The sequence below is a fragment of the Apteryx rowi genome, unplaced genomic scaffold (assembly GCF_003343035.1).
Source record: "Apteryx rowi isolate R43461 unplaced genomic scaffold, aptRow1 scaffold_782, whole genome shotgun sequence".
Classification (NCBI taxonomy): Eukaryota; Metazoa; Chordata; class Aves; order Apterygiformes; family Apterygidae; genus Apteryx; species Apteryx rowi.
Window position 1 is genome coordinate 131,705 of NW_020451074.1, and position 22,288 is coordinate 153,992.

Sequence of the window (22,288 nt, forward strand, 5' to 3'; positions counted from 1 at the left end):
AAAGGGGTCGTGTGGGGGGGGGGGGGCGGAGAGGTCGTCGCGTCGGCTGCGCATGCGTCTCGCGCCCGCCCCGGGGCAGCGGCGGCCCGAACTACACTTCCCGGCGTGCCCCGCGCTCACTTCCTGGCGCGCACCGATGGAGGCGGGGCCGCCGCGGCTCTGGTGAGCGAGCAGGCGGGCGGGTGTGGGGACGGCGGGCCGCGCTGGCCGCGCCGCCGCGAGCCGACCGCCGCTGTCTTGCAGGTCCGAGGAGGGGCGGGCGGCGCGGCAGGAGGTGAGAGACGGGGAGGCCACGGGGGCGCGCGGCGCGGCTGCGGGGGCCGCGGCGGGAGCGGCCCGGCCCCGCCGGCGAGGCCGCGGGGCGCGCTGGCTCCTCGGCGCGGGGTCTGGGCCCGGTTTCCTCGCAGAGCGGCCCCGGCGGAAGGCCAGGTAGAGGTGGCCGCGGCCGGGCGGCGCGGGGTCCCGGGATCGGCGGGGTTTTGCTGGCCGGGGCGGTTCCGCTGCGCTTCGCTCCCCTCGGGCCGCCGGGCTCTGCTGCGGTGCTGCCCTCCTCGGGCCCAGAAGAAGGGTCTCTGTGACAGAGGCAAGCGGGAGGATCTAACCTTCACGGCTCTGCACTGCTGCTGCCCCGAGCTAGGCGGCAAAGCAGCAGTAACAGATTCCGTACCTGCATTTTGAATCCCTGGGAAAGCCCCTCTCCTCTGTTTTTCCCTCATGCCAGAGCATTACTAATACGTCCATTATGTGCATTTTTTCTTAGATTCTGAGCTCAGAGAGAAGAAGGCAGAGACTGAGCTATTTCTAAAGCTAACTGACATAACTACTGTCAGCAAGAAAAACGTTAGTCCCTGTGAGAAGACTGCAGGAGCTATGAGGAAAAGATCCTACAGAAGTCCTAGCCCCAAGAAAAGCCCCCTTGGGCCTAGTCCCGAGAGGATATCTCCATGCAAAAGCAGTCCCAGGAAAGACCATACATTAAGTTCTTTTAACTTGTCTCCAAGACCACTTATCATCAGTCCTCAAGCCAGGCGTCGCTCTTGGCGTCGTTCGAGCCTAAAGGGGACAAAACGCCGAAAATCACTGCCTCCTTTTCACCAAGATGTTACTGGTAAGTGCTGTACTTCTTCCTTTAATCAAACTCTCTTGAGAAACTTGCATGATAATCTACAAGTGGAAATTTGATTTCATAGCACAGTCTTTAGTATACAGTGTAACTACATTGTTCCAGACCTCTAGCCATTGATGTCCATCTTGGCAGCTCTCTCAGAGGTTCAGATACTTGAGATTAAAAGGAGGTGCTGGGTTAACATGTTCTGTACACCAGTGGTATGCGGTGTTTGTGTCTTTACTTTCATGTTTGAGGCTTAAGCATGGCTTTCCTTGTTATGAAGTCTCTTTCTTCCTCTTCCCTGCTCCCATCAAATCTTGGAAACAGCTGTCACGTACAAAAACATGAACTCTTAGTGTCTTTCAAGAACATTTCAACTGTTTGTAATTTGGTATAAGTTTACTTGTTTTTAAATAATTTTGTTTTGATTTTTCAGAATTAAGCAAATCAATTAGCCTAGATCTGCAAGAGACAGATAGGCTTTCCATGCTATTGCTGTCCAGTTTCCAGGTAAGCTATTCCGTTATAAAAGTGAACTATTTTTCTCTTATTTTTCTTCTGACATTAAATGTGTGTTACACATGTATTTAAATGAATGAAAAAAGCAATCATATGACATGTAGAAATTAGGAAGTGACATGTTTATCTTTGTCATATAATTCAAAAAGGGGTGATAAGACCTTCTTTTTTACATTCTCTTAGTTTTCTGCCCAAAAGCTTGAATATGTCTTGAAGCAGACTGATGGCTTTAGCCCTGAGGCTTTCAAAGCTAATGGTAAGTTGCATTATATGTATCACAAAATGAAGATAAGGCTATAACTTAAAAGTATTCATCCTTCACTGTCATCCTGTCAACGTGAAATCAGCTGTATTGTAGAAAAAGGGGCTGGTGCATCCAAAAATATTTGAATGCTGGAATGATGTTTTTAAGATCCTGTGCATGATCACAACTTCTGGGAGGAAGAACAAATAGACACACTAAACTAAACCTTGGTCACTTCTTCAGAGACAGTATAAATGATAACTAGAATGCCATCTAATAAGGAATCAAACTAGTGTTCTATTGGCTAGATAACATCTTTCTTTGTCAATATTAGTAATCTTACAGGCAGCTGGCACAAGCATTGTTTTATCCTCTTTTGTCTTCATCTCCAGTGAACTCAGTTTCAGAAGAGCTGAAGCGATACGTGCAGAAATTGAAACTAGATGGAACACTAAAGAACTGTGTAGAAGAGCCTAAAGGGTAAAGATTTGTCTTGCCCATCACTTGTGGAGGGAAAGTTTAATATTTTTCTATTTCTCCTTTATGGCCTGTCTAATCATCTAAATTTGCAAACAGTAAAACGTGTTGCCTGTGGGTCCAATGTTTTCATAGCTAATGACATTATTGGACAAATGGTATAGTGAATACTTGGAGGGACATTCTTTTTATGAATGCTGAGGACATCAGAAATGACTTCTCTTTCATATTCTGCAATTCTAAGTATTTACCCAGCATTGCAGCATAAGGACTGAACAGTCATCAGAGCCCTGTGTGACATATAAATGGTACGAGAATGCTACGTGGAGTCTCATTGATTTTCTGCTTCTGTGTTTTAGGATTTTATTGGACTCTGCTTTAGATGAGTCATTGGCCCAAATTAAGGAGTATATAGCCAGGTGAGATTGTGTGCATGGTCTGAGGCTGTCTAAGACCAATATGGGTTTGGACCCTTATTGTCCTTATAGAGGGTTAGAGTGTATTTGTGGTCGACCTGGGGCAGAGCTTCTGATTTAGTTTCTTCTGGAAGTAGTTTTGTTCACATAAATTCTGTGAGCTAAACTTACGTGGGATAAGTAGGAATAACAGGGAATTTGCTTCAGAAGTGTACTGCTGCTTTGAACCAAAATGTTAATGTAGACACAGGCACATGTGAATAACTCCATCCAACTCAGATCTTATTTTATAGAGAGATCTGTCCTTTGCACTTGTGTCTATAAATCATAAAGAAGTCTGACCCACAATAAAAGTATATACTCGGCTGTTCTTTCTATGAGCTTTTACTGGGGTTTAGCATTAGAGAGGTGGTAATGCCTCTCACCACATACTAAAACAGACCTGTCTCTGATCTTTCGTAGGTTTACTACTGAATGTCAGTCTTGGGATCAACTTTTACTGGGCTACCAGAAAAGTGCTGAAGAAATGTCCAGGTGTAGACTGTTATTCTATATCTTATGTCTGTTCCCTTTTTGAAGACTTCCCGTCAGAAAAAGAAAAGTAAAAGTCTGCTTCAAATGATGCCTTGAGCCATACATAATAGTTAAATGACTTTTGTTTTCCAGACAACTAGAGGAATGCAAGACTAATCAAGGCTACACGGAGCCTCAGAATTATCTAGGAACATCTCAGGCCAAAGTTCTCAGCAGCAAGCCCAACTATCAAAAGATATTAGATGACCAGGGGGAAGTCTTTGCCTGCATGGAGCTTGTGGTGAGCTAGCCTGAACTGTTTTAGAGAAAAAATGTTCTATACAATGATGTTATAGATTTTTAATTAAATTGAATTTATAAATTAATTATAATTTAATTAAAGCAGAATTGTCACCTGCTTTTATGGTGTTGAAGATACTCATCTTCACAATATGGGAGCTAGCTTGTATCACTTAGGGAAGGCATAAGGAAAAGATGATACTGGATCTGTTGTTTACAAACAAGTTTTTTGAGTGAAAATGAAGAAGCACCTGTAATTTCAGTAATTGTTTTACAGCATTGCATGTCCTAAAGCCTAAGAGAGAGCAGTTAAAAGAAATAATCCCTAGTGCTTTGGCAGCATCTCCTTATTCCCTCAGTTTGCTCCCCAGGCATTTGCATTTCTTTCCTTCCACTTTTTCATCGAACTCTTTGCTTTGTAGCTCGATGAACTGCAGCAAGCAGTGAAGTTACTGCAGGCTTTCGCTGCAGACGGCACGCAGCACCTCCGGGGCCTGTCGGAGAAGCTCGGTAAGCGGGCTGCCCAGGCGGAGACCTCCGCCCACACGGGGACGCCGGCTCCGGCCCGCTGCCGGGGCTAACGGGAGGCTTCTGCTGCTTTCTTCCAGCTGCCAGGACCTTCCGCCGCCTGGAGAGCTCCCCGGCCCGCCGGCTCCTGGGGGCGGCGCAGAGGACGACGCCCGCCGACGGCTGAGCGCGGCCGCCGGGCCGGGCCCCGCCCCCGCCCCCGCCGTCCTCAGCCCCGACCCGGTCCGGCGGCCGCGCCGCCCCCCGAGGGGACGCCGCTCGGGCGGCTCGGGGAGAGTGCGCGCGCGGGCAATAAAGGCGCGGCACTGGGCGCCCGGCCGGCAGTGCGCACGCGCAGAGCCGTCTCCCGCTTCCGCATTTGAACGCGATCGCCGGCCTCGGGAACAATAGTCCCTCATTGGCCACTGTGCCCGTCGCTCAGAGCGCAGCAGCGAATGGGGAGGGGCCAGGGCCGGCGGCGGCTAGTGGCCGCCGCGGCGCGGGGTGGTGGTGGCGGTGGCTGAGCTCCGCCTCCCGGAAGCGGCGGCGCAGGGAGCATGGCGGCGGAGGAGACCCAGCCGCTCACCGGCGTGGCCTGGGCCTCCGTCCCCAGCGCGGCCCCCGCCGGCTGGACCGTGGTGAGCGCCGCACGGGGGGGTGGTGGCCCGGCCCAGCCCGCTCCGCTCCCGGCGCCGCCTCACGCTGCCTGTGTTCGCAGATCACCGCCACCGTGGAGGGCGCCGCGGCCAACCTGGGCAGGGGCCTCGGGCACAAGGGCGGCGGGTTCCTGTGCGTCAGCGCCAGCGCCGAGGTGGGTGAGCGGCGGCGGCTCGGGGCGGCCCCGGCGGGGGCGGCCGCGGGCCGCTGCTGAGTCCTGTCGTGCGCAGGCGGCGCCCGGGGCCGTAGTGGCCGACGTGCAGGTGCTGAGCGACCGGAGCCCGCTGCCCGCCGGCTACGTCCGCGCCCGCGAGTTCCCGGAGCCGCGTAAGTGCCGGGGCCGGCGGGCGAGGCGGCGCCGGGAAGGGCGGCGGCGGGGCCCGGCCCCAGCGCCCCGCTCCCGCCGCCCGCTTCCCCGCAGGCCCCGCCGGCTCCCGCAGGAAGCGGCTCTGCGTGAGGCTGCTGCCGCGCGCCGTCGCGGGCGCCGCCGTGCTGGACATCAAGCTGAGCGGCAAGAGCAAGGCCGTGCCCGGCTACCTGCGGATAGGGTAGGGCTGCCGCCTCCCCGCCCCCCGCCCGCCCTCACCCGCCTCTTGCTGGGCAACGCTGTTCTTCTTCCAGGGAAATCGGTAGCTTCGCTGTTTGGTGTAAAAAAGGGCCAGTTCCGAACTCCCCCCCTCCGCCCGTTCCCACGCCGAGGACGGTTAGCCTAGGGCTGAAGCAGCTTTCATTACAGCCAGCTGACGCAGACCAAAAGTATGTATGCCTTAACCTTCTCCGCTCTTACCTGAACCGGTGCTGGTGCCACCTCGTGGTTTCCACTCTGCAGCACCTGGGCTGTGGTTTGTTACCTGTTACACAAGGAGCAGCTGAATCCCAAAAGGAAAGGCGCTATCCCGTCTCCTCATTCCTGAAACTTTATGGAGGGACGGATCATCTGGTCAATTGTGATGTGTGGTGCTAATGTGTAATGCAGTGTTCACAGACAGGAGTAGTATCCAGGTGAAAGGCATTAGTTAATGCTGATGTCTACAGGTCACCAGAGAAGTCTGTGGCTCCATTTGGCTCAAAAAGTGCTTCTTTCACCCGGCATGCATCTGTATACGATACTTCCAACATCTATGGCCTCTCAGGTAAGCTATTTCTTCATTTGTCATAAAATAAGGAAGCTGTGTAAAGCAACCATATCCATACTTAAATAGTACTTTGATTGGAGTTAAAATGTAAGCTTATAGTTGGTTCACACAAAACTGTTTCTCTGCAGGTGCTCCCTTTAAATAGTGGAATTGACCTAAGTTTTTAGAGGGAGATTTTTCTCTTGAGAGTTATTCCTTGCTTGTTTTAAAAGAAGCCATTCATAACTTGGTCAAACTCTTTCTTCTCTAGGTGCTAAACCGTCCCAATCTGCTCATCTACTATATGTAGGAATTAATTAAGTACTCGTGTTTTCAGAGTGTCTCCTTTTGGCATTATCAAAGCATCTGACAGTCACTTCTCTTTTCAGCTATGGATGGAGTACCTTTTACACTACATCCCAAATTTGAAAGCAACATCAATTCTGGCAGTAGTGTGAGTATTCCTCCAAGCTGCTGCCATGCTGCTGTTCTTACTCCCAGCTCATAACTAGTCTTAATTAGAAACATTTTATGCCTTTTTCAGGCTATCCTTGCAGACCTGAATGTTAAGTCTCTTGCTGAGATTGAGAAAGAGGTAGGCAGTCTGCTCTTGTCATACCTGTTTTGGGGTGGGTAGTAGCAGGATTCTGAATTTCTAGAATATCAGTGTCTTGTCTTGACTGTTTTTTGTTTTCAGTATGACTATGCTTTTGTGGTTGAAAGAACTGCAGCTGCCAGACTCCCACCCGGCATTTGTTAGCACTGGAGCCTTCCATTCCCTTGAGGATGTAAACTACTGCCACACATCCTGATGGTCTTTCACAGATTAAAGTTCAGAGTACCTGAAGAAATCTAATCAATATATGAGTACAGGAGTTGCCTAGGGAGAAAATAAATGTTTCTCTTCTTACCTGCCAAAATATTTTTGTAACGTTTCTGTAATACAGAGCTTCAATTTGGCACGTACAGCAGCATAAGTCAATGTATAGATGTTCTTGGCAGTGTTTGTTCTCCTATGCTTTGTCAAAACTACAGCTCTATTCTGAACATTACCTCCTGCAAGAATGTTTAGTGTTTCAGTCACGTAAGAACTCCTGTCAGCCTAGTCTTTATAAAGTTTGTTGCTTTTCTAATCCTGCACTTTTAAGTCTCATTGCCTATTAAAAACATCATAAAGCTTTTAACCCCACAAAGGAAGTTCCAAACATGTTTTAAAATACATTGATTCTGATTTAGTTACTAAACTCTGTAAACGCTTCCTCAAGTGTAGGGCAGTACAAAACTCCCAACAGGTGGTGGCGTGTCCTGGAAACATTGAAAAATCAGTGGCCTTGATTGTTACACAGAGGTGGTTTCCATGTGATAAGGAGGAATGCTTCCCCATGCCTGCTCCTGCACAGGATTAGAGTTATTGTCAAAAGAATAAAGATGATTCTTGTGATGCGGAAACATGGCTCTGGGTGCTGTCCTTCTTGGAGCACTGCTGGGGTCAAGGACCTTGAAATTGGTTTCAGGAAGGCACTTTAAGCTTTGCACTCCCCAGCAGAAACTGAAGAATTCGGTCCACTAACAAGGCGAGGAAGAAGTCAGCCAGCAACACTTGAGTGATCACAATCTTAAACTAGAAGACAAATGCAACTGATTAGTCCCCCTCCGCCCCCACTTCAATTATGCTCTCCCAGCAGAACAAAGCCTCTGTCATATTAGGTGCTTATTAGAGTACTAGTGTCATATACAGTAACTGCTGCACTAGGGACCTAGCCTTCTCGCTTTCACAGCTTGCTACAGTTACCTCAGTGTTTCAGCAGGATTGCTGCTGTACGCTCTCCTTTTAAAGCTACTTAGGTAGTTAGTGCTCCTATATGAGTTTTGATATGCCTTACATTCTGCTGAAAGCCTTGAGATTCCTCCAGATTTCCTCAGACAGACTTATGCTGTGTTTCCATTGGGAAAACAGGAGTGTAATTCAGTGGGCCCACATGGGTAATGTTTCATACGGTGATCCCAGAGAAGTGCTGCCTGCTCACCTCAGTAGGGATTTCTACCAAGCCAAACTGTTCATTGAATTCTGGCGAAGAGCCTGTGAGAAGGCCCACGATGGCAAGTCCTGAAAGGATGATGCTCCACAGCAGAGGCTTGTTCTCCTGGAGACTCTCCATAAAGGGATGGCCCTAAAACACAAAAGGGAGAAACTGTGAGCAGAGGTGCTGCTGCGCACATGCTCAGGAGGCACATTCAGACCAGAGGGTAGCAATTCATGAAACAGTTGGGGATGCTTGTCTCAGCTCATTCCAACTTGGTACAAAAAGACAAAGCTTTTCTCTRTAGAGCCCTGACAAACTGAAGTTTGGGATTAGGGAAGAAGGTCTGTTTAGTACTATTGCATATTAAGTGTAAAATTGCCTTTCTAGTCCCATTGGAGATGTGACTTAAACATGTCTTGCCTTGTAGTTGATAGCAAATGTAGCCATCTGCATTGCCATTGACATGATGTAAACAGTGCTGTTCACAAGGCTGGGCTCAAACTCCTTGTACAGATCCACAAACTCTTCCCGCCTGAAAAGGAACAGAGCTGGAGATTAGTAGACCAGAGACAACATCACCAGGAAAGTTTAGCTTACCTTGCATAACCCCACCAACCCTTACTTAAACTACACACAAGTTCTGTTGGGCAACAGCAGCTGTTCCCAAACTTTGTGTCCACCATTAGCAGCAGCCCTGACTCTGACAAAAGTAGCATGCATATACAGGTAGTAGTGGAGCTGCAGATGCTGCAAGAATAGGTAAATGTATTCACTGGGCTCTTTGTAACGAAATAAAAATTAAGTGAAAAATTAGGTCCTCCTTTTTAAAAAAGGCATCCAGTAGTCTGTCTCCTTGCTGTTACTGTTATTTCCCCTTCGCACACAGTTTGGGGGCCAGCAGACCATTAGACCTGCTACATATCACAGACCAAGTCCAGCATTCCCACTAGTTCTCTCCGTCACATTCTTACCATGCTGGGCTGCCTGCTGATACGTTTAATGTATAGCTCAAATGCTTTCCTTGTGCATGTCTAACATGTTAAACTCCTAATGCTCAGCGTGCTCAAGAGAGCATTCAAAGGAAGAGCACAGTGGTGAGGGAGGACTCCCTCCACCCTCCTGCTTAGCAGCAACTGGAGAAAACATGTTAGTGTGTTGGAGGAACAGACACTTACTTGGAATCGCTGCGCACCTGGGCACCGTGGTACAGATAAACCAGGCTGAGGAAATGGACAAGGAACTGCAGCAGCACTGTCAGGACTGTGTAGAGGTTAAAGATGTTTGGCAGCGGGCGCTCCTTGGAAAGTGTCTTCAAAGGCTGGGAACAAAAAGCAAGCAGGATTGACTAGAATAGAAAAGTGTGGAGATGGTAAAAAACAGCAAAATCTCACACTCATCCATAATTCCCATGAGCTTTTTTGGAGAGGGGCAGTCCTTCAGTAATCCCAATACGATGGGCATTGATCAGCAACTGCCCCAATGCACTTCCCTCTCCTTACCTTTGACCTGGAGATGAAAAGGAAGCAGCCCGCCAACAACAGACCCTGCAGAGTTGCCTGGAAATCACTGAACTTCACCCCTTCCAAATAGAGGACACTCTGGCTGTAGGCAAGGATCAGGGCATTCAGGGCAAGGATCTTGAACATTTGGAGTGTTGTCACTAGTGTGCAACGACCTTGCTTGATCACGTGGCAGACTGAGGAGCAAGAGGAAGCAGCATTTGGAAACAAACCAAGCCAAACAGGTTCTGGGGCTTTGTCCCTCAGTCCTCTCCTTTTCTGAAGTAGGACAGAGGGAGTATAACCCCGCACTGTGCAACTCCTCCCCAGCTGAGAAACCCACACAAATTCCACACAAACATCTGACAAAGCCATGGGTTTGGAGCGTTTCTCAACATCCCAAGCCCTCTGTCTTGGCTTCTCTCAGATCTAGACTGATCCATTTGGGAATCTGTACACGTGCAGATCCACAATAACTTCAACTCCCACCATGCACTTACTGCACTGAATGGAGGAGAGCTTGGAGGTAAAGGGGGCTGCAATGCTGGCATCACCCAGCTTCACAACTGGCACACGCTCCTCTTCCAAATCCTTCAAGACCTGACTGATCCGCTCCTGCAGGCCAGTAAGAGAAAGAAATACATGCACACTTCGTTATCACAACCTGGACTCAGAGAATATCATACTATCCTCTCCCACACCACCAATCCAAGATGGGATTGAGAAGCCTTCATGCTTAGAGCATTAGCTTGACGGCTGTCTGAAAAAGCAGCACCTCCTCTGATCAAATCTATTCCGTCACTTCAGGATAACAAACAGTAAGGCTGGTCTTTTCCCAGTACATCCTGCCATTTCCAGTTCTCATGAATTAACAGTAAACCAGAGGAGGAAAGAAGAACAAGGATAAGTTAAATGGCTTTTAAACCCTCAAAATCCCAAGAATGGGCACAGGCAGATCTAGTTACCAACCCTCTGGATGGCCAGTTGTTCCTCTCTTTGGGACATGACTCTGTGCTTTGCACCACGGGAGGTGGGCTTCACAGTCCCACTTCCCATCGGCAGCAAAGCAGGCCTGCCATCACTGAGTCCATCTCGAGGTCTCTTCTTCCGTTCAGGCAGTCTTTCAGGAGCATTTGCCAGCAGTGCCACTCCTGTAAGACCAAAACATTAGCTGCAGGGAAAAGTGCTGTAATCCCTTTGCTGGCAGGGCATTTTCACTAAGYAGGAATCCCAGTTGCCAGCTACTCCTGAAGCCAGATGGGAGTTCGGACATGTTACACTTCCTAAGACAAAGCTTAGGAGAATTAGGAAGAATCTCTCTCCAAGGAAAATGTGTTTGCAGCCAATTCATGCTGCCTGCTGGTGCACACACCCCGTATTCCACCAGCACAGACATCCTTCTGCTTTATGTTAGTTTCTGCCACCAGATGAAGCTAGCTAGATCAATCCTAACCAACTCTAGCCCCAAAATCACCAGAGAAATGAATACCAACTTTGTGTTTAGGAACACTAACCAAACTTGGGGGCACATGTGAGCATCCTGCATTTGGACTCACCCACATCTGCATGCTTCAGAGCTCCAACATCATTGGTTCCATCCCCACACATCAGCGTGATGTAGCCCAGACTTTTCAAAGTAGTGATCACAAACTCCTGCAACAAGACTTGCCTAGTCAGAATTGACAGTCTTTGCGTTCTGATACACTGCAGTCTGGACATGAGAACCTGCAGGTGGCAAAACTGTACTGGTCTTCAGCCCAGCACATCACCGGAGACCGAGTGCTGGGTCATGTGTCTTGGTCAAGCGCTTCTTTTCTGCAAGAATTCAGTGGCCTGACACCTAGACTCCAGAAGGTTCACCTTCAGGCTCCGTTTTAGGAAAGCTGAGCCAGAGTGGGCCACCAAGCTCAGGATGCTTTAGGATAACAGTGTGGCACACCCTGAGCTCCGGTTCTTGCTGCCTGCTAGCTTGGGTATCAGAAGAGGTTGTGCCGGTTTGTTGAGAACAGCCTTAGCATTAATCATGTGCTAGCGTCTATGCTGCTCCCAGACACCAGATGAGCCCTGATGGGAACCCTGCAAAAGCTGGATTTTACCACTAGCTGAAATCTCTCACCTTTTGCTTTGGGACCACTCTGGCAAACACCTGGATGTGTGGTATAAGCTTCAGCATCTGCTGCCTGTTCACAGACTGAAGGTGAGAGAGACCTTCCCCAGTAACACACAGGTCGTATTGCTGCGTCAGCTCTTGCAAGGTGGTTGGAAAGATGGGGAGCATGACAGCACCATCGATGGACTGCCATTGCCAGCTGGAGTCTGGAAAGAACGGCATGGGTTTGACATGAACATGCCAGCGAGGTGCCTGGCTGCGAGACATGCTCCCAGCCACGCAGCATACACTAACCCTGCTGTTTGCAGCCCCTCACCGTTATGGACATAAGGCTCCCACTTACCATGACAGAGACAGCAGACCAGCATCTGAGACACTGCCACCTCCCATTTAGTTATAGTCTTTATGTGAACTCCTGTCCTTTCAGCTTTGCAGGCCCTGGCAGTCAGTAACATTGCTCTCTCAGCTTCCCTGCATGGCAGGACTGCACCATGGTTTACATCGAATGGATCGATGATCCCACTTGCACTGTGTCAGCTCTGACCTCTGATCCCGCACAGGGAGGAGGCCTTGAAACTGTTGTTATTYTGGTGCTCATACGGCTTGGTTATGAATTGGCAGAGGAATGTACATAGTTCTCACAGTACTCAAAGCCAGAGAAGAGAGGGGCAGAGGACAGAGGGTTAGCCAGGACTCTGGAAAGCAGGTGAGTAACTTCCGTTATCAGCATCAAACAGCCATGCTAATAGCAAGCGGCTGGCTTTGATGCAGAGCCCTAGTTCTCTGGCTGCTCTCTTTCAAGRTACAGAACCTGCTTGCTGCATGGGATCAGTTACCTTTGCTTACAGGAGGCTGCAGAATGAGGGTATGCTCCCGCTGGAGGAAGTGGAGCTCCCGGGCCACATGGCAGGCAGTGAGAGGATTGTCTCCTGTGATCATCACTACCTGAGGGGGAAGCAAGAGATGTCAAATCAGTTCTGGGTAGACAGGCATCACAATGAGCCTCCTTTGCACTACAAAGAGAGAATTATTCTTAGCCTGGGTGCTGGTGACATCCCCTATAAGATGCAGCTCTGTGCAGCACCTTGTTCAGAAAGGCTTTCTCTCTGGGCCAAGGCAAATCCCACTGCAAAAATAACATCACATCTGAAAGGCCTCACCACCTTTACCATGGGGAAGCCTTTCACCCTCACTCCACAAAGGCTCCTGGTACTGAAATTCCACATTCCTAATGCAATGGCTGCCAGAGAGGCTAAGATGCTACTGGCACTTACATGGTGTGATGCATTCTGAATCTCCCTGATGACTGATTTGGAGTCAGCTTTGAGAGGACAGGAAACCACAATGAATCCAACAAACCTAAGATCRCACTCCAAAACGTCACGCTTCATCTCTCGCACCTGCCAAAGCAAAGCAGTATACTGGAGTGTTACCTGCTGCTTCATAGCAAAAATCTTGCCTTCTCGTGGGTGCATCCTTGCAGTCAAAGCATCAGTTGGAAACACAATCGGTGCTTTGAGATGAACTGAACAACTCTGGACTGTCCCTGGCTGCTCTAGAAGAAAGGCTTCTTTGGGACAAAGCTCCACAGGGACAGCCCTTAGAATATTTACACTTCCCCATCCCCACATACAAACACTTTCACAGCTAAATTCAGTGCTAAGCCTGCTGCAAGAGAAGAGTTGACTCTGGTTTACAAACAAAGAAACAGAAGTATCTATCAATGTGGCACAGGAAGACAAAGCTGGGGGCAGAATACAGAAGCTGCAATCTTCCCAGAAGTTTCAGGGTTTAAGAGTAACATAGTTATTGCAGCTTTTGGCAACCACCATCTCAAAAAGATTCCCTCTCTCCTCCAGCCCTGCTCACCCACCCCCATTTCCTTTAACAGCTGCTGAACATCAAGGCATAAACAGACAGGTATACCTGCTGGTGAGTGAGGTGCCCCAGTTCTTTGTAGCCAAGGGCCAGTACTCTTGCCCCCTCGTGTGAAATTTCCGTGTGGACAGTGTGATAGTTGCTCGGGCACTGAGACAACTAGAGAAGCAGTGGGGAGAAGTGTCGTATTAATACAATTCCATACACAATTCAGTAGCACATTCAAGTATTTTCCATTAAATATGCTGATGCGGGAAAGAAGCATCTTTGGGAGGGTCCCTCACCATCAAGGGCAAAAGAGTAGATCCAATCATATCCATTCTTCTGCTGTCAGCAGAAGCAACAGGGGTGGAACTCATATGGTGAAATATTCACTGGGATTAAACTGAAAATCCTCAGTGGAGTCTGTTTTCAGGCATGAGTTGGTGGTGCTCTTTTGCAGAAAAAAAATCCCCTATCATCCAGGCTCCAGACTCAGGAATGACAAGCAGAGATTTGGGGGGAAGAGCACACGCGTTAGAGAATGCCCTTCATCTCCTAGAGAGCCACGCTCACCATTTTGTGCAGCRTCTCTGGGGCCCCTTTCACAGCTGCAATGTAACAGAGATCAGTTGAGCCGATCTTCTCGTACGACGCCAAGACAGACATTCTTTTCAGGGCACTGGCAAAATGAAAGCGCTGGTGAATTTTCAGTCCCTGAGTTTTAATACTTCTGGGGAAAACTTTCTCATCTGGAAACAAACAGATCAGGAAATCCTGAAAGGTTTCTCGGTATCAAAAGCAACATCACTCCCTTTGGGTCACAAGGAACCCACAGGTCACCGAGATTATATGAATTTCCTCTCCTTAGATACAAGCATACAAAGCTGGAAGTTCTCTTACCAAGAACTAAGGGACATAACTGATCAGATTGCCTATGTGCATCAGTATGAATAGCTACACAGCAAGTTGAAGGTACATTTATAGCATGTATTATCTCAAGTAAAAATCCAGAGCCAAAAACACAATAGCATGAGTTTCAGTGGGATATGTATGCAACGCCTTTGGAAGATTTCTACTTTAGTTACCTGCACCTGTTAGAGCCAAGYGAACAGAGCAAAAACCCTCCAGAGAGACTGTGCACGGACCATGCTAAAACCCACATTTGTCATGTTTCCACTACTGCGATCTGCGCTAGCTAGTCACACCCTGATTTTACTGAGCCTGCATAATCAGAACCAAAAGATACCAACCTGATCATGCCAATTGCAGAATGCAGTATTTCTGCAGCCTTGAGAACAGATTTTTACTATTTATTGTCCCACAGACATCCAGTGCAAGGATTTCCACTGCCCCAAACTAGTTCTGGGTCATACCAGATGAAATTCACTCCTTGCAAAAAGCTGGCATGAAGCACAGGAAATCTCCATAGTACGGACAATTTCATACTCAGAAGAACTGACAAAAGCAGTGTTATCATCATCAAAAAAAAAAATCAAGATGTATAACAGGGTTCAGGTACCAACTTGTGCATAAGGGCAGGGAGGAGCTGGAAACTGCTTTTACCTTTAGTCAGGGTCCAGTCCACAGCCATCAACATCGCCTTCTCTAATGGATCTCCCACCAAGGTCCCATCATCCAACTGTACAAGTGAGTGGCAAGTAGCAATTGCTCGGTGGGTTTCTACAGGAATGTCAGATACTGGTGTCACTTCCTTCCCGTCCCTGCAGCACAAAAAGACTGCCTGTGTTAACAGGCCCAGAGAGGCCATTCACATTATCTCAGACAAATTCTGGATGTTTTCCCAGAAGGAAAAAAAAAAAAAAGTCTAATATAGTAAACAGTAGAACTTCTCATAGCAACATCAAAGCTATAGGAAAGCTGGCACTGTCTCAACTGCAAGCAGAGCCAAAGCCAGTAATTTTTGTCAGTCCTCCAGAGCAAACTTGATTCAAGCTGAACACTCAAAGTAGAGGCCTTAAGTAACAGATTTGAGTAACTGTAACATCAAACAGCCATGAGATCTCTCTGCTATGTCGTCTACCATTCAAGACAGTTAGTCTTACAGTAGGGGAACAAGAAGGCAGGATGCTACTGCACAGGGAGGCAACAAAGATCTCATATACATAAAAACTCTATGTAAGAAATCCCCCAAGACAATTAAAGTTAGAAGTGCTGTGGCCATAAACTGTTCTTCTAAGTGCCGCTGCTACAGAGACTAACAAACCTTTCCTCTTCCAGTTCAGTCCGCTTCTTTCACTCTCTGAATCTCTGGTTATCTCCCCACACTGGTCTAGCATTTCACTTGCATCTRAAGAGTTCCCACGTGCCCAAAGCCCAGAACATGGCAAATCATTGAATATGATGAAAATACCCCAGGACCTACCYGAGCCCAGCTACTCCTCTCACTACAAGGTGATCACTGGTCAATGTGCCAGTTTTGTCAAAACAGCAAACTTCAACTTTGCCAGCAAAGGGGATTCGGAAGGGTTCTGTACAGTACACATCTAAAAGAGAGGAGAGGAAATCCCATGACAGATCAGCTATGACAAAACAAGGACAGAACGCTCAGTGACTTTTATCCCAACACAGAAGCTGTAAGTGAGGTGCTCAGCTAGAGTAGTTTATTTAATGAACCCTAAACCCTCCAGTCTGAATTTTTGTGGCATTTGAAACCGGAATGGACACCAAAGTGTAGCAATAAACTAATCAAGCATAGAAGCCATTGACCTCCCTAATCCACAGTTAGGAATCTACTCACTGTAGAACTGTACGACTGTTGAGCAAGCAGGCTTTCATGCCAAAATCTTGGTTCAGCTATCTTCCCTCATACACTCAATTTAGGACTCATTTCAAAGTACATGCCCTTTACATTCTTGTATTTGGGGTTTACATCCCACTCATAGACCCCATTTCCAACACCCATGTCAGTTGCTGTTACCGTGTAGAAACAAAGAAGATTGCAGTAATTTTGCACGCTTTTCCGCAGCCATGTCTCCACAGTTCCAGATGCAAGAAAACATTACTATTTTTGTTTCTGCGTTTAGACTTGATACTTACAAAGCTTGGCCAAGGCAATGAGAGAGGTGTTGACAGCCAGAGAGAGTTCAATGGGAAGTTCAGGTGGAACAACTGAAGTCAGTATTAAAGTACACTCCAGGAAGAGCTTGTAACGATTCCTGCTTGGATCCTTGGTGCCTACAGGATGAGACAGGAGACCTGTACCTTCTCATCCTTAGATTGCATGCTCCACAGAACTAAGATGAGTAATGCAAAGGAGCACACCTATCTAAGAACAGCTGTGGGAGGGCAAGAAAAGCATCCAGAATGCAGCATGGGACCCTACACTGCAACACTGGAGCAGCCCAACCCAGCTATTGTAATTCTCACAAATTAGGTCAACTGTCCTTCCCACAAGCTTTGGTACAAGTCCTGTATAGAGAGCTAGAAGAGGCGAGAAGAAAGCTCACCTTCGATCCAGACGTATGCTGCAGCAGCAATGGCAAAGACCAGCAGGAACAGGATAAAAATGAAGGTCTCTAAGTTATTGGCTGTCACTCTCTTCACTCCAAAGAGGATTGTACGTAGCAATTTCCCCTGAGGAGAACATCCTTCAGTGCAAGAAACTATCTCTGTAGCATGCAGTATTTTGTTAAAAATATGTTAGAAAGCCCAATTTCAAAGTTATATTCTGGTGCTTTGGTGCCACAGCCTTAAACTTATCCTCATTTCTTTGATCCTCTTAATGGCTAGCAGCCTAGAACCACCCATGATTAGTCTCTATTTAAGTAGTCTTGAATTTTCAACTGGCTTTCAAAAAGCTTATGTTCAAATCTCTAGCACATACACACACACTCTATCACTTTTTCTGACAATTATTATTACACAAAACAGGAATAACTAGGAGCTGAACTATATTCACAGYGGGGTCAGTCACAATGGAAACTCTGAATTCTGACTCCCAGGCTTCTGCATCAAACAGCAGACTACTTATCTGACACAAAGAACAGCATACCAGAAACCAACCTCAAAATTACTTGCTAGTTTGGAAGAGGAAAAAAYGATGCCCCAACTTATATTTTCTCACTGCTGTGTTTGATAACGATTTCCTTACAGCAAAGCACTCAACAATGCAACCAACATCATTAACAAGACAGAAGTGAGAAGGCATGTTCATATCTTACCTGAGATGTGTTGAAACCAGTCCTCAGAGCATATGCCACACATCCATTATCGACAGCTGGAACGGGAGCAGGAGTGAGGTCAGTAAGCTTATCGTAAATCTTTTATGAGCTTATCAAAGACAGAATACACTTGAGGCTTCACCCTTACAAGAGGACACAGTCACCTTTGGTAGAAGATCACGCAGTCTAATAATCACAGTAAACTCTTAGCAACAGAGCCAAGGAGACTGACTCAATGACCCCATACAAAAGTTGCATCAAGCAATCTAAAATGAATCTCTGAGTGTAAACTTGAACAAGTACGTACGTTTCAGTCCTGTGCTGGCTTTCTGGGGTGGAATGTGCTGCACCACTTTTGTTCCCCCAAATATGATGTGCAGCCGGGAATCAGTCTGCATGTCCAAGACGTGTTCTGGATTGAGATCCTCCACAGGCTCCTGCATGACAATGTTCAGGTCTCAGATTCACAGCCTGTGTACAGTTAGCTGTCAACAAGTAAACTTCAAGTGTTCCTTTCTGTTCTTATTCCACATGAGATGCTCTCAGCTCCACTTCAGCCAAAGGTGGCCTGAACTGAATCTAGATGTTAACATGTCATTCAGCTCCTGATCAGTCTGAGTTTAGAGCCTGGCACCTGTGAAAATTCCGGTTTCAGGGGACTTGTTCACCCTTGGCACACTGAATTCAGCAAGGGAGGCTCTGTAGGCATATTACTTTATCCTTTTTAAGTCACCCACTGGCACAAAAACAAGTGGGATTCAGGGTTTTGAAGTACTTTACACTTGTTCCTCCCATGTCTGACCAGCCAAAGGAATCCAGACTGGGGAATGCGTAGGAGGGCAATGCCATACCCACACGATGCAGTTCAGGCCCAAAGGCTATAGACACAGCCAGGCAAAACAGACATTCTATTTCTCATTTACCAGAGACCATCAATCACTGGTAGGGAGCCAACAACAGACAGGCCAGTTCCCTGGGCCAGCATTTATACAAAGAGATTAATTTCCACTTGCAAATGCTGCAGTGGCTTGAACGTTTTTACTTTTCCAGGCTGCTATGAAGGGACAATATAGAGGACATTTCACACAGACCTTCATCTGTGGTACAGACTCTCCTGTCAGCATAGCTTCATCTACAATACACCTCCCACGTAAGAGCAGCACATCACATGGCACTAGGTTTTCATGAGGAGATCGGCCTGCAATTAATAGATTAAAACTCAGAAGACGCTCAGAGGCAGGAGTGACTATTGCTTGGCCAGTTGTCTGGCACGGCACAGTTCTCCTTCAGTTTAGCTGAATACAGAAGATTCCTGAAGGGCAAATCTCTCATGGGCTGTTGAGTCTATCACATGACTCCACAGCATATATCCACTAAAACAAAAGCATTGCTGAGGACTAAAGGGGCTTGAAGGTTATCAGGACTCTACTAAGACCGGGAAAGTTCCAAAATCAAGTCACTTAGTTCTCATTGCCATTCAAACTTTGAAGACTAGGACATCCTGGGACAATACAAACTAAAAAATGAGAACAGTTAAGACAGAGACCTGCCTTTCCCCCTTTCATTCTAAGAAGATATTGTCAGGAGAAAGGGAACTCTTCATCTTCAAAATCCTAAGCTGAAGTAGGAATCTGAGGCTGATTTATCTAGGCATTTACATTTCTTCAAGACAGCTAGAAGATCCAAGAGATTTGTCTCAAGGATCAGTTTCTTGGATCCTTAAATTGTGACATCTATAAATCAAATGAAGTCCTCAGAAGCATCCAATCAAGACCATTGGAATTTAATACCTAGCTCAACTCACTGTGCAAGTTAACACACTAGAAGGAATCTCATTTTAAAAGAGCATTTGTTTATGAACCTCATGCAAGCCATTACCAATGGAAACGATATCCCCCGGAATAATCTCATCACTTGAAATGGGGCGCCACTTCCGGTTTCTGTAAACCTGTAGACAAAAGCACTTTGAGAAGCCTTGCATGCATCAGTGTAGTAGAAAAGGATCAGAGGAAAAAGGATGGGAAAAAAATGACAGCACGCCAGCCAAAAAGACTGCYATACCAAAAACTTTAGGCTAATGCCAAAAAAACACCATAAAAAGATAATAGAAAATACAGTTAGAGCTGTAAGAATTACTGGAAGGAAGAGATCAAAAACTTAGAATTAAACAAGCAAGAATTTATTAAGTACATACTGGACAGAATGGCTGAATTTGAAAGAAAGGGACAGGGAAAAGCCCAAAGTCTTTTCAAGTTCTGCCCCTTTTAGAAAGAAGATTCTGCCTCATTTGACAGCCAGTGTAAAAGCATCTTTCTCATTTCTAGGCTCTCTTGTCAAGCATTGCTAACTATTCAGTTTCTCAGACAGCATTATGTTTATGACTCTTTCCTCTCTGATTCTGTTTACCTGGATCATGTACGGCTTGTTGCCCATTTTTCGAATCTCTGACATGTTCCTCATTTGCTGCTGGACCAGAGAAGCTTCAAATGCCACTAACATGGAGAGGGTGAAGACACTGTAATACCAGTATTCATCCAGGCACCACAAACCCACGCAGAACACCTGGTAAGGAGAACATGATGTGGAAGTCATTCTAACATCCATCTCACTCAGAAAACAAAAGCCCTCAATTTTCAGGGATGTTTTCAGCTGGATTGGTATGTATTCAATTGTATCAAGCTGCAAAAACAGAAAATCACAATAACCTATTAGGGAGAAAACAAGGTTGCTCCTGCAACAGTCAACTAAAACACCAATAATACACTGAAAGAGCAGCAACTACTCTTGGTATTAGAAAGCCATCAGCTGATTTTTGACTCTCAAACCGGGACTGTAAGGAATTCTTATTGGGGAAAAGTATTTACAGCTCTTTTTGTTTGTTTGTTTTACCTGAAAGACGAAGAATGGGGCTGTGGCTCTTTCTTTAAAGAGTTCCAAGAACTCTGGCACCACCATCTCAGCCCTGGGAAAGAATTGAATCCTTATTAACCTGAGAGTTCAGTCTTCTCAGCAACAGCCCAACCCAAAAAACACCTACAGCTTCTGGTGCAAGACCAGGTTTTATTCCAGAACATCTACATACAATCTCTCTCTTCTTTCCAAATACTGTAACAAGCAATTGCTTTCCATCTAAGCCCACTCTGGAGAAACTGCCCTGCCCTGGTACTGTTCTCTGTCCTTAGAAGACTGACATCTGGGAAGCAAGTGCTGGGAGTGAGCATTTAAAAAAAACAGAGCACTGATTGCCATTCCACTTCTAGGACCTTTGTTACTGACACATTGGGACACTTTGGACCTCTCCCACTCTGGCAAACAGAGATCTGTGCCCGGAAAACTTACTTGTTTGTACCGTATTTCTTCTCAGCTGCTCGGATATCTTTGTCCTCCTGATAGCCTCGGGCATTCTGGTAATAAGAAAGGGGATGCTCCACAGGGAAAGCTACAGGAAGAAACTGTTTCTTGCCATCTACTTCATATGAGTATTTGATTTTCTGAAATTCAAATGAAAGAGCCTCCTGCCCATCCTCACCCTGCAGAGAGAGGAGGGGGGAAAAAAAAGGCAACTGAACACATTCCAAAAACCTCACTTCACACGTAATCTGACCTGAAGGAAAAAAAATAGAGAAACCAACCAGTCACTCGCATCTCTAGCTCTTTTATCACTCTGCCCATGATAACATGCAATAGGAAACATTGCGCAATCTCTAACATCCCCACCTGTGACTGACTGCAGCTGACTTTCCCTAAATACTTAAGTTAAAAACTAAGAAACTACAGCCTAAAGATCTGTATGTCTGACACGAAACAGCAGTTCCCAGACATGTGACAGATGCCAATTCTGTTTGCAGTGGCCATGTCCTTACCTGATCTCTGTGGAGTGGCACTAGTTCTACAGATCCGTTATTTGGGGTTGGCACAACTTTAGCCAATGTGGCTTTCTTAGGACTAGGTTCCTGAAACACAAACAGCATATGCCACGTGAAACAGATTACAGACCCTGAAATTCAGTAAGAGTCAAGAAGAATCCTTACAGGATCACATTAAGACACGCAGAGAAAAGAGATTTTTTCAGCTGGGGCTTCTGCAGAGCCACTGCGAGAGGTAAGGATGCTCTGACTAACACATCCCATCCGCGAACGAGGATCGCCATGGAAATCATACCCCCCCCCCCCAACAAAGGAACTGTAGTCAATACGTGACTTGCAGTTAGGACGCGCATAACTACCGGAAAGACAAGCTACAATGGTTACTTCAGAAAGGAAGAGCTGGCACGGCGCTGCCGCGTCGCGCGGAGCAGCCTCCACACCCCCGGACACYGAGCGCCCCCCGCACCGCCAGCGGCCCCCGGGGGCGGCCCGGCCCGCCGCCACCCGCCGCCGCCGCACTCACCCGCACGCAAGTGAGCGCGCAGTGCGCGTGCACCGACCACAGCCCCGAGAGCGCCGTCAGCAGGTGCGCGACGCCGATGGCGGCGAGCGCCAGCAGCGCGGCCTCGGGGGGCGCGCGGCCCGCGCTCGCTTCCCCCCAGGCGGCCCACACGCGCGGCCCCCACAGCCACAGCCAGGCCGGGTAGAGCCCGGCCACGAAAGGCAGCACGGTGCCGTGGAGAAGCCGCGGCCGCCGGCGGTACAGCGTCACCGTCGAGACCAGCTCGTCCACGGCGCCCGGAGCCCCGCCGGCCGCCGCCGCCATCTTCCGGGAGACCGCCTGGCAACAGCGCGCTTCCGCTTCCGGGTGGCGCCGGGCCCGAGGCGGCCG

At 47.6% G+C, this 22,288-nt stretch overlaps 3 protein-coding genes across 3 annotated transcripts; 2 read left to right on the top strand and 1 right to left on the bottom strand.

Moving 5' to 3' along the window:
* The first annotated feature begins 94 nt into the window (after nucleotides 1-94).
* DSN1 (DSN1 homolog, MIS12 kinetochore complex component) lies at nucleotides 95-4,289 on the top strand. Its single transcript, XM_026088725.1, has 10 exons — nucleotides 95-274; nucleotides 761-1,108; nucleotides 1,545-1,618; nucleotides 1,811-1,883; nucleotides 2,264-2,351; nucleotides 2,708-2,767; nucleotides 3,227-3,298; nucleotides 3,431-3,578; nucleotides 4,000-4,087; nucleotides 4,186-4,289. Exons 2-10 carry the CDS (start codon nucleotides 871-873, stop codon nucleotides 4,269-4,271), a joined length of 927 nt encoding a protein of 308 aa, XP_025944510.1. The 5' UTR covers nucleotides 95-274; nucleotides 761-870; the 3' UTR covers nucleotides 4,272-4,289.
* Nucleotides 4,290-4,379: 90 nt separating this feature from the next.
* On the top strand, nucleotides 4,380-7,285 carry MVB12A (multivesicular body subunit 12A). The gene is made up of 9 exons (XM_026088721.1): nucleotides 4,380-4,722; nucleotides 4,803-4,895; nucleotides 4,972-5,068; nucleotides 5,163-5,289; nucleotides 5,363-5,497; nucleotides 5,777-5,874; nucleotides 6,246-6,310; nucleotides 6,401-6,451; nucleotides 6,554-7,285. The coding sequence occupies exons 1-9, from the start codon at nucleotides 4,642-4,644 to the stop codon at nucleotides 6,614-6,616; spliced, it is 810 nt and encodes a 269-aa protein (XP_025944506.1). The 5' UTR covers nucleotides 4,380-4,641; the 3' UTR covers nucleotides 6,617-7,285.
* ATP13A1 (ATPase 13A1) lies at nucleotides 7,050-22,249 on the bottom strand. Its single transcript, XM_026088720.1, has 26 exons — nucleotides 21,920-22,249; nucleotides 21,394-21,483; nucleotides 20,870-21,060; nucleotides 20,420-20,492; nucleotides 19,937-20,092; nucleotides 19,409-19,478; nucleotides 18,622-18,728; nucleotides 17,838-17,967; nucleotides 17,531-17,586; nucleotides 16,817-16,943; nucleotides 16,407-16,544; nucleotides 15,733-15,853; nucleotides 14,913-15,070; nucleotides 13,923-14,098; nucleotides 13,416-13,526; nucleotides 12,764-12,889; nucleotides 12,326-12,434; nucleotides 11,496-11,695; nucleotides 10,936-11,032; nucleotides 10,349-10,530; nucleotides 9,880-9,994; nucleotides 9,380-9,576; nucleotides 9,056-9,225; nucleotides 8,301-8,412; nucleotides 7,884-8,027; nucleotides 7,050-7,477 (listed from the first exon to the last, which is right to left on the bottom strand). Exons 1-26 carry the CDS (start codon nucleotides 22,220-22,222, stop codon nucleotides 7,367-7,369), a joined length of 3,570 nt encoding a protein of 1,189 aa, XP_025944505.1. The 5' UTR covers nucleotides 22,223-22,249; the 3' UTR covers nucleotides 7,050-7,366.
* Between the last annotated feature and the right edge of the window lie 39 nt (nucleotides 22,250-22,288).